Source organism: Acanthochromis polyacanthus, chromosome 20 (genome assembly GCF_021347895.1).
Source record: "Acanthochromis polyacanthus isolate Apoly-LR-REF ecotype Palm Island chromosome 20, KAUST_Apoly_ChrSc, whole genome shotgun sequence".
NCBI lineage: Eukaryota > Metazoa > Chordata > Actinopteri > Pomacentridae > Acanthochromis > Acanthochromis polyacanthus.
In genome coordinates this window covers 21728708-21744203 of record NC_067132.1, presented here as the reverse complement: position 1 = coordinate 21744203, position 15496 = coordinate 21728708, and the positions used below count along the sequence as shown (strand labels likewise).

At 40.1% G+C, this 15496-nt stretch overlaps 1 protein-coding gene across 2 annotated transcripts; it reads right to left on the bottom strand.

The window, feature by feature from the left end:
• Positions 1-2715: 2715 nt before the first annotated feature.
• Positions 2716-15314, bottom strand: LOC110952620 (methyltransferase 4, N6-adenosine). 2 transcript variants are annotated; one of them, XM_051940634.1, is made up of 8 exons: positions 14683-15314; positions 13853-13918; positions 11334-11694; positions 10976-11045; positions 10196-10370; positions 10003-10109; positions 9832-9923; positions 2716-3894 (listed from the first exon to the last, which is right to left on the bottom strand). In XM_051940634.1, the coding sequence occupies exons 1-8, from the start codon at positions 14911-14913 to the stop codon at positions 3698-3700; spliced, it is 1299 nt and encodes a 432-aa protein (XP_051796594.1). In that variant the 5' UTR covers positions 14914-15314; the 3' UTR covers positions 2716-3697. The 2 variants fall into 2 exon arrangements, with proteins under 2 accessions (XP_051796594.1, XP_051796595.1); XM_051940635.1 differs by having other exon boundaries at positions 13853-13949; positions 14683-14795.
• Between the last annotated feature and the right edge of the window lie 182 nt (positions 15315-15496).

Sequence of the window (15496 nt, the reverse complement as noted above, 5' to 3'; positions counted from 1 at the left end):
ACGTTATATAATTTAAATAATAGTATGATGCGACCACATAACTGGGAAACTTTGTCCTGCAGCCCCTCAGAGTCAGAAGAAAGATCCAGCACCAAGCAGCAGCCAAGAACCACAAGTCCAGAGTGGGAGGTAGGATTGTTCATTGAGTGAATATTATTAGAATGAATATAATGAAGAGTCTGCTCTATATGAGAAGTGCCCTGAGATGCGAGATGATTCAGCTCTACATTCATGAAACTGACCTGACGGCTTTGTTAAATGGGGAGATTTGTGCTGAGAATTTTGAGCATTTTAAAAATGTGATTTAGTGTCAGAGGCAGAGCCAGTAGTGATGAGGGGATTACTGCTGTCAGTATGAAGGAACAGGTGAGCTGTTGGAACAGAGTGAACAAGCAAGCATTAGTTCCAATACTTTCTATGCCCAAACGATAATAATGACCCATTTTATTTTTTATCATTAAAAGATCATTAATACACAAAGCCCACAATTGAAAGGGAATAGGTTAAAATGATATGAAATAAGCCTGCACATTTTGCCATTGAAAATATCTTAATTGACTTAGTCAGAATGTTTTCCATATCAGATGCACTAAATACTTATGGATAAGTTTCTAAACAGTGAAACTGCTGCAGGAGACTTTAGTGTTTGAGTTGTGCTAGTTTGGTTTTTGTACGGTTTCATTTGGACGACTATCTTGAAGCCCCTCCATGTGGTTTAGTGAGGTTTTCTGGAACAGTTCTACAAAGCAACCTGCAGCAGAAGAGAATTTGAGAGTATTTAGGAAGTTCTGGAGACCAGACTTTGGAGCAGCAGAAACATTTGTCAGCAGTTTGAACAGGAGAAGGTGAGCTTCAGAGTAGAAATGAGGAGAAGGAAACCTTCTTGACCTGTGTGGTGAAGTCCTGTACCAAGAGTCTGAGCAGGTTGTGAAGAGTTCTTTGGTCTGAAAGCACAAGAAGAGTCGACTCATTAAAGGAGAAAATGAGATGTTTATGGTTCTTCTGTCGCTCTGCAGTTTCTTTAGACTGAATATCAAGTTTCTATTTTAAATGATTTACCGTGTGAGCCCAAGAAGGCTTCAGTAAACTCCCTCCATCCTCTGGACACATATTTTATTACCATGTTAATCTTTTTTTGAATTATGTTTTTGAGTTTCAATCGTAGTTTTAATCAGTTTTTTTTCTCTTTGCTTATTTATTTTTGTTGTAGTGTTGTTAGAAAGTGCAACACCTTTTATTTTATTTTTTTAAATTTTATATTTTTATTTCTTCTTTTATTTCATTTTTAAGGTTTGGATATCCTTGAACACTTATTTGAACAGAATATAGATTCTGATGTGGTTGTAAAGAATAATGTTGGAGATGTGCACTCATGTTGGAATAAATCCTCATTGTGAAGCAGCCCTTACTTGCACTGAATTGGAAATATTTTAGAAAAACACACTGAATTACAAAACTTTGCAGAACAGTGCGCTATTGTAGACTGAACATGCAAGGCTAGAAATACATGATTTTAATAGTAATAGGTCGTGATCTAACGTGGGCGGTCTGAGGCATGAAAATCCCGGGCTGAAAATGAGTCCCACTCCGGCTATGGTGTCCAGTGAAAGTGAGAGTCAGATGGAGTTGTGTGGGGTAAAGTGGAGCAGCATTACAGAGTATGAGTACACAGGATGTAGCTTATGTTATTTCAGAGATTGAGCATTTTTATTTGAACTGTTACTGCTAACATGTGTTCTCTCCCTTCATTTAATTTTAGCACTGATTGGGTGGGGGAGCAGGTCTGAGTATTCATGGCCTTCTTCTGTTTTTGTATATTTTGGCTGAGGCTACCTTCTTTTCAGTTAAGTTTTTTGGTGTGTTGTAAGAGTTTCTTGGATTATTAAAGTTGCTTTGAGGAACCAGCAGCTTCGTGGCATCTCGTGTATTAAGGGTTGGTTTGGGCCACGGTTAGATTTAGAGGCTGCAACATTCGGATCTGAGCATTTCCAAATTGTGGAAACAAAATGATGGACCGCACTTCAGAAAGCTTTCAAAGACTACGCTTGGGGAACAGGAATATGCTGAAGCTGTGGCTACAAATGGATGAAAACACTCCTGCTTGTACATTGAACCTTGCAGAGGATATTGTGTATTGACCATTTTGACTGGGATAGCTACAGACACACAAACAGAAGAAGAAATCCTACAATGAAGTGATATTTATCCAAAAGTGACTGAGTCCAGTTGTGTCTGTTTTAGATCTCTCATTTCATCTCACTTTCTCCTAAAGAATATGCTGTTTGAAACCAGAGATGTGAGAGCTGTACTACAAAGTAAGAGTAATGTGTTAGAGATCTATATTGAGGCAAAATCCAGAATTTTTAAGGTCATTAAGGTGGCTCTCTTTTAGCTGGCTAGATCACAATGGTAATCTGCTCCAGTGGAGATTCTGGTGAGTGTTGTGGATGTAAATCGGCTTGAGGAAGTAGCACCCTTCAAATCCTTTCCTGACCATTTTCTCTATAAGATTCAGAGATTCTCAGCCGAGGAAATACGTTGGATTGGAAAACCTGTTGAGCCATGCGTTTCTAATCCCACTGAACAAAGCTGTGCAGTTGCAGTAGTCAAACTCTACTCGTCATGTTACCATGGGAACATACGAGCATTCAGATGTTGATGAAGAAAATGCACAAGTATGTTTAACAGCAAAAACAAGTGTGTGCAAATACCCAATGTTATTGCAAAGGAGTCATTTCATTGTTGTCGGTTATCATGTTCTTGCTCTTTGGAATGATCAATTCCAAACATTTATTTCCATATTTATCATTTACAACAAAATATATTTCCCCCATTCAAAAACACCGAAATCATCCTTTAAAGGGAGACAGAGAGCATGACAAGGTAACTTGTAAGTGATCCTTCTGGAGTCCCACTCTGGCTTCATTAGCTGTGATGTGTACGCCGCTGCAGTGGCTGTAACTCATCCTCATCTGCCTCGGAGGCAGCGCTGCTCATCCACACAACACCAGCAGACTCATTAGAGACGCCCTGCCCAACAGGAAGAGGCAGCTTACAAGCGTGACACAGGAAGAGTTCATCTTTCAGAGGAAACAAGGAAAATTCAGGGACATATTATTCAAGGGTAGAGCTGGGCATCCTTGACAGTACAAAGGCAGAGGGGAGGTTACATCAAGTGTGTTGTTCAAGTGCACAACCTTTAAGCGAAACTTCTTAAAGAACAAGCAAACCAATGCGGATTCAAAGTGTTTTTTTCATTAGAGTTGGAGAACATTTTGATATTCAGCTCAAAAGAGCGTAAAATGAGTAAAAATAGAAATACTTTGATCATCCTTAACACGTACATTGTGCCAAAGATTACTCAAAAGGCAAATATAAAAAAAACCCTTGAGAGTTGTTTATCTGATTGCACTGTGGGAAGCTGGGTTCAAAACAGCTGCAAAGAAATGCACTTTCATCTCACCGCATCTCACCGCCACTGCATCATCAGACTTGTGTTTGACTACCTTAAATACGAGCCCAGACCAGAAAAAGAAATCAAAGGTCCCACATGCATGAAGAGTGCAGATCAAAAGAAACTGGTGGAGAAATATTTTGGCATTGAATCTTTACTAAAAACTAAGTAAAATACTGATGTGGCAGATGCTGAAGGTCAGTGATTGGTTCACTATGGAGGGACAATGATTTTTAGATCTTCTCAGGTCTGCTGGACATCTGTCTCTGTGGTCTTGTCTTTGGAAGCATCCGCTCCATCATCTGCAGGTGTCAAAGTAAAATAGCTTGTGTGTTGAAATTTGAGCACTTCGTTGCCCCAGCTGGTCCATCCGGGTTGAAGACTTCGGGCAAACAGCTCCAAGCACTTTGCTTCAGCTCCAACATACGGCTTCAACACCTCTGTGAGAAGAAAGCAGTGAGGAAGAGGGATGACATGATTAGAATGTGAAAACTAAACACAGCAGCATTTTATTCATCTTCAGACCCAAAAAAAATCTATTTGGTGGCTGAACCTGTCATCCTTCAACCACACCTGTGATGGAGGATATCACTACAGTTCCAAGTTACATCCCAGATGTGTGCTGTCACATCCAGCTGTAATGTTAGCTGTGTTCAAACGTTCAACTCCGTGCAATAGACACCAGATGAGAGTGACAGCTTGTAGTCTAGTAGCTCAATGATATACTAAAAACAGTGAAACAACACGCTCATATTAAAAAGATTAAAAATGTGCTATATTTGCTGACTGACCACATTCTCCAGAACAAAGGGGTAATTGTGACAAACAGCAGCAGGAAGTAAATGAAAAGTGGACTTCTATACATCTGCACTGCAATGGGTACATGCACCAATAACATCAGCAACAACATTTAAGCCACCTGTACAGACATGGGACCTCTGGAGGTCCTCATAGTGTTTTAGATCAAAATTTTGGTAGAGGATGTTTTGGTGTGTTGTAGGTTTGAGACTCCATGAATCTGCTTTGTTGCACTGCATGTCAGAGATGCTCAGTTGTACTAGGATCAGGGTTAGTTTGGAGGTTAGGGCTGTTTGTGGTGTTTTCTGAGCCAATCCTGCACAGTTTTTGTGGTGTGGCAGGGTGCAACAACTGCTTGCATCTTGGAGGGTTTTTATTATGCTTTTGACCTGCGATATGAAACAAGTGCCAAACAATGAAGAAATGAGTTTAGCTTCAAGAACATTCACTAAGCGTGTTTCCCTTCTGTCTTGTAAACAGCCTTTCATTTCCTTTGATAAAGAAGCCCCCTTTACCCTCCCCTGGCTGTCTGCCAGGTGTCCTGTGGCATGCTAGTCTGTGACCACTGCATCCGTTGACCTGTCACGGTGGAGGCTGTGGTCTGTGGGGACATTGTTTAAGTTGTGAGATGGGCTTTGTGGTCTAAAAGCATCCACGACATTATGTTCCCCACCAGTTCCGTCGATGCAACACACTGTTGGCAGCCTGATCTGACAGCTGAAGGACTTTATATAAGGATACGCAAAGTGGCTGATAGTCAGGATGACAGATGTAGGTATGTCTTTTCATAAGACTGACAAAGCATGTGCATAAAAAAGCAGAAACTTCAATGTTTACTGGTTTGTCTTCAAAACTCTCAGACATTCAGTCCTTCTGAGGACTGAACAGCAAACGCTGTGATGAAGCACATTCTGTTCACTGTAGCCCTGGGACCAATGTCAACACTTAAGCTGATGCTTTAGTGGTCCTTAACACACTGCCAATTAATTCACTACAAATGAATTGAGAAGCCCTAAACTTTGTAGCCTTAAACAAATTCAGACAGATTTAATTAGACATTCTGAAGTTTTTTTTCACTTAATTATGTTTTATTCCTAATTAGCACTTACATGTCACTCAGCTATGTGTCATTATGTGGGACTAGATAAAAATAAAGAAGGCATTTTCATACCATGAAAGTGAGGCTGTAAGATTACAGCACTGTGTCCATGTCTTGTAGATGAGCTCTTTGCTTGTTACCTGCAATAGGCAGAGGACAGCACTGGCAGCTGCCCAACTCCTTCACACCACAGCAGAGATTTTTCTGTGTGGAGACTGGCAGTGACCTTGGCTCTGTAAGTAATGATATTTCAGGAGCGGCACACCTGACAGATCCGTTTCACTTCCTCTGCCCCAGTGCTACTCGGTCTGCTCTTGTGCATGCCTCAAACCACCCTGACACTTGCCTCAGCCAACACTCAGGGAGTTAATGAGCTCAAAAGCCTGATCCCTAAACCGATCCAACCTGCACAATGTGCTGTCCTGCCTCCCGTTTTTTCCTCCTATGCACGTCAGAGAGACAGAGTCATAGTGTGGAAAGGCCAAACATGCAGCTCTCCGGCTAATTCAGCCCCAACTGGTGACTCAGCTCTCAAAGTTAAATGGAGAATAAAAGGTCTAATTGTCTTAACTTTGAAATGGGATGGTGTATCAAACTTGTGCCAAGAAAATCCAGAGGTGAAAGAAGGTGTTACTTAACTACTCTCTGGACAAGTCACACATTCATTCTTAGACACTCTGCCTTGCAGGCTCCTCATATTGTCTCCAGGATTAACCAACTAAAGCAAACTAATTACACTTCATTGGTTCTATTACAGCGCAGGAGCCAATTTCATTTACCTCTGTTATATGCTTCCTTGAAACACTGCTCACTAGATTGTGTAAAATATCTGTAGTTAATTGTTATCATCATTGACGATTATTTAAATTTTAGTTCAAGCAAATCGTTGCAACTGAAAGTTTTCAGCCAGAACAATAAACAACTTTAACTCTCAGTGCACATGTGGAGTCCCTCAGGGTTTGGTTTTGGAACCACATTAATTTTCATTTTCACATCTATTAATGGACGTGGTATCACCCTGATTACCAGATTACACTAATGCACTGATGCCACACAGCTTTATTTGCCTAAAAAAACTGCTTACATGTATCATTTGTAATTTAATATGCGGACAGACAGTGGAGGTTTGTTTGTTGATGATGATCAATGATGATTGATGTTAGCTTTAAAAGGTGGTTAAAGACCAAGTTTGGTGAAAATTAAGTTTTCGATCTAGGAGGCATTTCATATGCTGTTTGGGTTTTATTTTAATATAAAGTAAGAAGTCAAAACCAAGGTTGAGGACTGCCTCCTTGAAACTGCAGTCAACTGATGACAGTCCCAAAAACATAGATTCAAAATGTGGCATTATATATGACATAAACCTAAAGAACCAATCCTGTCAACCTGCATAATGGAACTTTCTGTAGCATTATATCTCTTCGGAATGGGTTTCCAATTTAAACACGTACTCCTGCTTTATAGTACAGCTTCCCATTGTGTGGCGCGGAGTAGATTTGTTAAGTTTGAGCAGAGTCATCAGTGAGCTGGTGTGCTCGAGCTGCAGCGAATGAGAAACGGATGGTGGAGAGAGAAGCAGAGACTTCATAGATCTACAGATATTAAAGGAAGCAACAATGCACAATGTACAGTTACATCTGAGCAATTTTAAGGATGAAAAAAATCTTCTAATGTAATTTTGATGCACAGACATGAGTTTTTAGGGGTTTAATCAAAGTCCAGAGAGGGATTCAAGAGCTGTTTAGTCTGTTCTTTTCAAAACTAATACTTCCTCTCAAGTTACAGTTGAAAATTTTCTCATCCTTGCATTAAACATCTCAGTCTAAAACCTGCAAGGACTTCTGTGATATATGCAAAGTAGTGCATTGAGCATAATTGTGATGCACATTATCTAGCAGAGAACATTAGCAATATTATCAATCTGGGTATAATTACTCTTTGAAGCTGTACTAATTTATTTATTTTAGCGATAAATGTTGAAATAATTACATTTAATATACAAGGAGCCACATACATTAAATACACAGAGAATTATCACCCATTTTCACATCCAAATTAACTCATTACTTTGGTCTTATGGCTGAAATTTTCTTGTTTTGGTTCACTTCCATCACACTCATCATTTCCACTGCACACTTCTTGCTCAGGACCAGACAGCAAGGACAAAGTTGGCGACTATTCTGTGAACTTTGAAGTTTTAGCATCTGAAGAGACATTAATTTCCCTCGAAACAGGGCAAAAGAGAAGAAAATATTTGACTAAAATGTGACTCCAAATAAAACATAAATGCAGTTCAGTATCTCCCAGATGTGTAGGCAGTTACTGGGTAACATGTTTGCTGCATATACAGCATGTGGTGATTATTAGTAAGGATGTGTTTACAGCTTTTTGCGCAACCCCACAAGGGGCAAAAAATAATTCGTGTTTAAAAAAAAAAAATCACAGACGCTCTAGTTATTTCTGGGAAAAACATACAAGAGCACAGTTTCAATTGTAGCATCGATCCTCTGCACCAATTACATCCTCCTCACAAGGTCCCAAATCTGACCACAGATCAATGTTAAGAACGGCTTAGAGTCAGAACCACGTGACATAAACTGTCACAGTCTTGTAGAGGTTTAAAGAAATGAAAACGGTAGCACTGGTCAGATGCATTCTTCATCTAACAACAATGTGGCCCACACAAACCTGAGCAATGTGCCTCTTACTGAGATGACAGTAACTATAGCCCCACTCTGGGAAGAGACTCTCACAAGTTCTAAAGTTGCAGGGGGGGCCCTGATTAATAAAGAACGCACGTCTTGTCTTTCAGAGAAGTGCAAACACTTTTTTTCTCCGCAGTTTGACCATCTGGCAAGGATGTTTTGTATCTGTAATGGAGCAACGGTGTCCCTAATCTCTCCATAGCAACCAACGATGTCAGTGACATGAGCCCCATCTGAGAGGGGAAGAGAAATGGGTCAGAGTTTCTCAATGCTGTGGACTCGAGGGCTGTGGCTTCACACTGATGAGACTACCCACCGGCTCGAGCAGACCTGACACCATGCTCGATACAAAAAAAAAAAACAGGGATGAGAGCTGGAGACGAGAGAGAGAAACTTTAATAACACCAAAGGTCTCGGGACACATTTGGAATTTCTAGCAGTTGCATAATCTACTGCTGGAGTGAACAAAAGAAAAATTCATCTTTCAAGCCTCAAGGTGTGAAATTATCACCTCAAATAGTTAAATAAATAAGCTGTTCTGCTTCTGTTAGCATCTCTGCAAGAACCCTTTTAATATTTCACTACACGCTGCAGTTTAGAATGAGAGAGATCTGAGACACACCTACTGCCAACGGAGCTTTCTCACCTCTTGTAGAATAATAAAACAGGCATAGTAACACCGTGGAGATTTAGTAGCGCAGCTGTGTGTAAAATACAACAAAAACGTAGCACAGATGAAGACATTTTCAATCATTTTGTCTTTGTTAGTGCAGCTGAGTATCTGCATATTGCATAGCCAAGAACACCTAAATAAATACAATCATGTGTGCAGTACTGACAGGAAAAACTATCGAATAAACTCCATAAGTAACAGGAATAAATGAACCAGTTCTGATTAAAACTGTTAAGAGGCTTTGCCAGTAGCAAAGAATCATACATGGAGCCTGAGCACAATCTGTATCCTAATCTGCTGAATTTCTTTGGTACCACAACTCCACAATAGCATCGTTATGATTCCAGTAAAAATATTCTAACATTGTCCAGTTACTTCCATGAGATCCAGGCTTCTCTGTGCTGCTGAAAGGGCGCCGGCAAACACTGGCCGTGTTTTGCTCTCCATACCGCACAACAAATCGTGTTCCCCCGAGAGGGAGCAAAATGACGTCAAGCCTCTCTTATTCATAGTCCCTGCATATTCATTGTCAAGGTCTTACATTGATTCTAAGCAGCAGAGTGCATGTTGGGAGTCGAGGCTTGCTAAACCACAATCAGAGTCAGCGGGGCAAATTTGACATCTGAGCAGCAAAAGTTCTCACTCTGACAAGCCGAACCTGTCAAGTGCAGTTATGATGAATAAAAAATGGAGACGCTGCATGTTGTTTATAACCAGGTCTCTCTGCTCCAATATGGCTGTCTGCAGCATCATTAAAAAAAGTTTCTGCAGTGGAAAAGCAAGTTATGCATAAAAATGTGCTGTGTTTCACTGAAATAACATAATAAACCCATAATTAATTACTTTAGTTTGAGCTCTACTCACTTAAAAGCACTGTGTGGCCGTAACTTTGCATGTAGAAACTGTTGTCAACGTTTGCAATTTCATACATGTAATCCTAAAGAACTGACTCAGACTCAGAACCACTGCGTTGACGCCTGTGATAGCTGGCTGTCATAGCATTTACAGCTCATATCACTCAAGCTGTAGGAGATAACCATCAGTGATGTTGCAGCATTGCCCTCTGGTGGGGCAAAGTAGAACACTGTGCTCAAAGATTCACCTGACAGCGAGGGCTTCTGGGAGTGCAGAGCTGATGGGACGCTGACAATCAACCGCTGATCCTCCACAGGAACCTCTGACGTCTCTGAAGGGCTGAAAGTGGTAAAATGACAGTGTGAATATAATTCAGATATATCCCATTTAAAGGTTTTCCCACTAAGAGAGGACAAACCTTGTAGATGCATCGACAGAAGGGCGATATCGGCCCAGCACCAGCATTTCATAAGGCTTCTTGTGTGGCGAATCTAGTGGAAACACAAACTGCCCCGATGTGGTGACCTACAGGGAGAGAGCAAGCCTTTAAAGCATTTGGACTGATCAACTAGGGAAGATTTCCATGCTTGAGAGTTTTATTAGTCTACTACCTTGACCCAGAACCATTCGGCCACAACTTCCACCCCCCAGTGTGGATACAGCTCATCACGGACAAAACGCAGGTGGCTCGGCCGGTTTGTCACCCAGGTGACCACTAAACAGTTCGGAGACGCCAGCAAAGGCACGGGGAGACGTTTCAGCTGGGATGAGGGCAAACAACTGTACCTATATTGAGAGATTCATATAATCAATGTAAATGCAATCGTAATACCCTTTGTTTTCATTTTTAACCATGAAAGCTACTTTATCAACTTCTTTTTATGAATAACGTTTGCTATTCAGTGTAAGTTTCTTTTACAACTACTAGATGAAACTAGACAGATAAGGGATCACTTCGAATGATTTTAATGAACTTTTTTCTCTCAGTTTTTGCTAATTTGGTGAAATATATTAGCATCTACTGTATGGACTGGTTTGTACAAACATTAATAAATCACAGATGACTCACTCTGGTGATCCCCTGACTTCTGCTCTAGCACCACCATGAGGCTGACATCTGTGATTTGGAGTAGAATTTCCTAAAAACTACTTTGCCCTTAAATTCTGGCAGACACATTCACGTCCTCATCAGTGTAAATTCTAATAGCTTACGATTTCTGCAGCCTTCAGCGTGCAAGTTTTGTCTTAAATTATGTTCTTAGTTTTCTTGGATACTGAATGAAACACCCTCTCATTTTGCCTGCACTTCGGTTGCATGTACAGCTAAATGGCACTAAAAGTTGATTGGATTTGATCTTCTCTGCTTGAAAAATTCCTGAATGCCAAATTACCTGCGACTTCTTTTCACTGACTTGTTTTCCCAGGGTGGATCCATTACTACCAGGTCAAACATCCTTCCATCTGGGTGAGAACCAAGAAATGCATTAGGTAAGTCAGTGTTGGACTGTGGAACAACAAGCATGCTCTTACTTGACACGAAATGAAACTGAGTCATACTACAGCTATTTACAACTCTAAATGTAGGGAGTGGTTGTCATATTAACGCATTCTGCTTTCAAAATGGTACCACAAGCATGAGTCATTTTGTTTACCATCTCATCCAGAGGGCCAGAAAAGTTTTGACACGTTTTCAGTTCATTAAACTCCCTTTGCTTAAAATATACAGCATTTTTCCAGCACTGCACTCACAGTGGACTAGTGGCTGTATTCTTATGAAGTCCGAAAGCAGGAAAGCTGTGTGAGGTGGTATCACGTATTCCTCTCCCATCAGAGTGACCACTGCAGCCCAGTCCATCCTGTTCTCTGTGAGCCGAGAGAACAAGTCGGCGTGTGATGAGCAGCCGTCCTCAGCAACAAGTGACTGAGAGCAGCTCTCCTGCTCCTCGTCGTCCACTAGAGGAAGCTCTTTAGCCATTTCACAAAGAGCAGCGAGGCGGCACTCCTGGGAAGGAAGAGGCTCTTTCACTGCGTCCGTCTCTTCGTTCAGATATCCGAGAGATCGGACAGAATCCACCAAGGACCTGGTTCCTTCCAGAATAACAGACCTGACCTGCATCACAACACATTACAGAGATTCATTTGTCTGGACGGTGCTTTAAACTAAAAAGATGAGACGGTAGAGACTGTATTTGTACTTAAAAAAAAAATCATTCTACTTTATTCCTACACTCTACTAGATTCCACAGGGGCATGTTGCATTTATATTCCACTAAACATATTGCTAGTTAATTTGCAGACTTTGATTTACAAAGCAAAGTATAATTAGCAAATAAATTATGATACCAGATAAAGTTGAAAGGTGGTATATAAACAAGATAAAATGAGCCCTACCTTTGCCATTAAAGTGATTCTTACACATTGATCATCTATTATAATCAAATCATAGCTCAATCTGAAAATCAATAATCTGAAAAATAAATTAAAAATTGCAATTAGTTTGATAAATATTTTGAAGTGAGTAGTAATTATTTTGGCAGAAATGTAATTTTGCAAAATTTCTTTCCACAGAAAGTTTATTTTTTTGTAAAAATAATGATATCATTTTAGCTGCACACCACAGGAGAACTCTGTGTAATGAAGTATAATAATATAATATATATCAGGAACTTGCAGGTCCTGCAGTTTGAATATTGCACCTTTTCTATGATTTCGACATTATTAGAAATAACTCCTCAGCCCTACTTCTACCTATAGTACTGTAAGTTTATCTTAATGCCAATTCTTGCACACTTTTCTTGAAAGGTTCCGCTTTTTGCAATACAGTATCAGAGCCACAATAGGCAGTTGGTATTTTCTAAGGGGAAAAATAATTGTGTCAAATCCAGGCAGCTATTACCCACAATGCAATGTGACTAGCAGTTGGCTCAGAGCTTGTAACAGCTAGCAGTGGCTAATGCAGCATCAAACCTGCAGAGGGATGATAAACTCCCTTTATTTTAACTGTACAACCCCAGATTTTTCATTTTTACACTTGTATTTTATATAAAATCTTCACATATGCAGTAGACATTCCCGAGATCTAGAAATACATTTGTTCCCCTTTTAGTATCATTTTGAATGCATGAGTATTTCTGCATTGTGGTATTTCAAATTTTACTCATATAATTACAGTGGGGCAAAAAAGTATTTAGTCAGCCACCAATTGTGCAAGTTCTCCCACTTAAAGTGATGACAGAGGTCTGTAATTTTCATCATAGGTACACTTCAACTGTGAGAGACAGAATATGGGGGAAAATCCAGGAAATCACATTGTAGGATTTTTAAAGAATTTATTTGTATATTATGTTGGAAAATATGTTTTTTTTGTCACCTACAAACAAGCAAGATCTCTGGCTCTCACAGACCTGTAACTTCTTCTTTAAGAAGCTCTTCTGTCCTCCACTCGTTACCTGTATTGATGCCACCTGTTTGAACTCGTTATCTGTATAACAGACACCTGTCCACAGCCTCAAACAGTCAGACTCCAAACTACACCATGACCAAGACCAAAGAGCTGTCAAAGGACACCAGGAACAAAATTGTAGACCTGCACCAGGCTGGAAAGAGTGAATCTACAATAGGCAAGCAGCTTGGTGTGAATAAATCAACTGTGGGAGCAACTCATCCAGACCTCAACCCCATAGAAAATCGGTGGAGGGAGTTGAAAGTCTGTGTTGCCTGGTGACAGCCCCAAAACATCACTGCTCTAGAGATCTGCATGGAGGAATGAGCCAAAATACCAGCTACAGTGTGTGCAAACCTGGTGAAGATCTACCGTAAACGTTTGACCTCTGTCATGGACAACAAAGGTTATATTACAAAGTACTGAGTTGGACTTTTGTTATTGACCAAACACTTATTTTCCACCATGATTTACAAATAAATTCTTTAAAAATCCTACAGTGTGATTTCCTGGATTTTTTTGTTTCCATATTCTGTCTCTCACAGTTGAAGTGTCCCTATGATGAAAATTACAGACCTGTCATATTTTAAGCGGGAGAACTTGCACAATTGGTGGCTGACTAAATGCTTTTTTGCCCCACTGTATATAAATACAAGTTTGTTTTCTGTCAATGCTACCATTGTGGAAGTTTGAGTTTCCCCACATCGAGCTGTTCTCTCCATAATGCTTTAATTTCAGTGGTTGAATACAATCTCTGCCAGCAGAAATCTGTTTTCAAGGAAGGTGCTGAATATGCAGCTATTTTAAAGAGTGAGATTCCTCCTACCTTCTCATGGAAGGCCTGTGAATCAACTTCCCCCTGGTTGAGTTCGCTGTGCTTTCGCTTCCTTTTCTGAAAGTCAAACATTCAAAGATTCTGAATACTGGACAAACAGATGGAAAAAAGAGAAAAAAATTCTGCCACCAAACACAACCAAAATTATTATAGAACCAAATTAACAGCTTTATATGAGTCTATTATGTCTACAAAACAACAGAGCAATGTGCACATCTGCTGATGTTTCAACCTTTCATCAAACAGTGAAAAACAAATCAACAACTTAGTTTCATTCACAGAAGTGAATTATGACCAAAGAAATATTTGTAGTTTACAGTGTAACCAGGCCTGGAATTTATGATTATATATGCAATATAACAATATTGTTTCTGATGTTTAGCCTGCATTTGTTTGGCATGTCAAATTTCCTTCCTACTATTTGTAAACTATAGTGTAATTAACATGATTTATAGATTAATTTTACATATAAATAAAGAAATTAGATCTTCTTTGGGGTACATTTTGTGAAATATGACCCTCGTGAATGAAATCAGTTATTTTGATGCATTAATATAGTTTCAGTCACAATGTGGGGGCTGCAGTCACTCTTTGGCAAGTGGAAAACTGTATTATATGAGTTAAATTGGTCCTCTAAAGCTATTTCAACGTGTAAAAACAACTGGATGGGTTATAATATAGGGAACAGTCCACAGAGAGTCTTTTTGAGGTATAACACCAGTCAAAAATGGAAAGTCCAGCTGTTTTTAAGTACTAAAGCCAGTGAACTTCCACTACTGCTATAAAGTATTATAGATTTTTGTCAATAGTGCAGCGGTTACCTTTGGTGGTTTCTCTGTTTTCTGCAACATTTCCTTGTTTCCTCCATCCACAGCAGCACTGGCAGACACATTATAATAGCTTTTTAAAATCTGAAAACACTGCCTTTTGAAACGACACTTGACGTGAGACTTTTGAGTCTCTCTCCATCGGATGCATGGCGAATATCCCCGATCAATGAGTGATCGTGGATCCACAAACCAGCCCCGGTTGCTATGAAACAACACAGACATCGTAAGCCTGCTTGTTTATGGAAAAGTGTCCGGTTTCTGTTTCTATGCAGCAGACCCGGTCCCGATGGAAGCTAGAAACACATCCCTGTACTTCCCTGGAAACGATACTGAAAGCTCAGCGTTGTTGAAAAACAGCAGCGGATGCCTGTTATTGCTTCGCGGAAATAAATGACGACAGACTTTTGTCCATGTTTGACCGCCGTAGAAACGCTCGAGCTGCGGTTGCAGTGAAACTGTTGGAGTCAGTGGAGTTTAAAGTTGTCAGAGGAACGATAGAGACGATGCTGGGACCAAAAATACACCCGAAACCCGCAAACAGCGGAAGTTTCGGTGCTTTGGTTTACTGCGATCACGTCAGCCGTCTTTCGTTTTCGTGTGGTCAAGCCAGCCGCTCCAAGATCTTATGTGCGCTACTCGTACAGACTTTATGGCAAACGCACAGAAACAATTGGAAAACTCAGCGTAATTTACAAAAGCGCCGGAAAACCTCTGGTTTTCAAAATAAAACGAGTGAGTAAAAGAGGTGTGTGTCATAGAGCAGACTTAGATCTACTATCCTGTGTTGGATTTGAGCCAATAGATC

Bases quoted from the DNA above. Each gene is read 5' to 3' on its own strand.
- LOC110952620 (XM_051940634.1), bottom strand. From the start codon at position 14,913: ATGTCTGTGTTGTTTCATAGCAACCGGGGCTGGTTTGTGGATCCACGA. The intron at 13,919-14,682 runs GTAACCGCTGCA...TTTGACTTTCAG, and splicing joins AAACAGAGAAACCACCAAAG to AAAAGGAAGCGAAAGCACAG. The intron at 3,895-9,831 runs GTGAATCTTTGA...TTCTTCTCACAG, and splicing joins CCAGAAGCCCTCGCTGTCAG to AGGTGTTGAAGCCGTATGTT.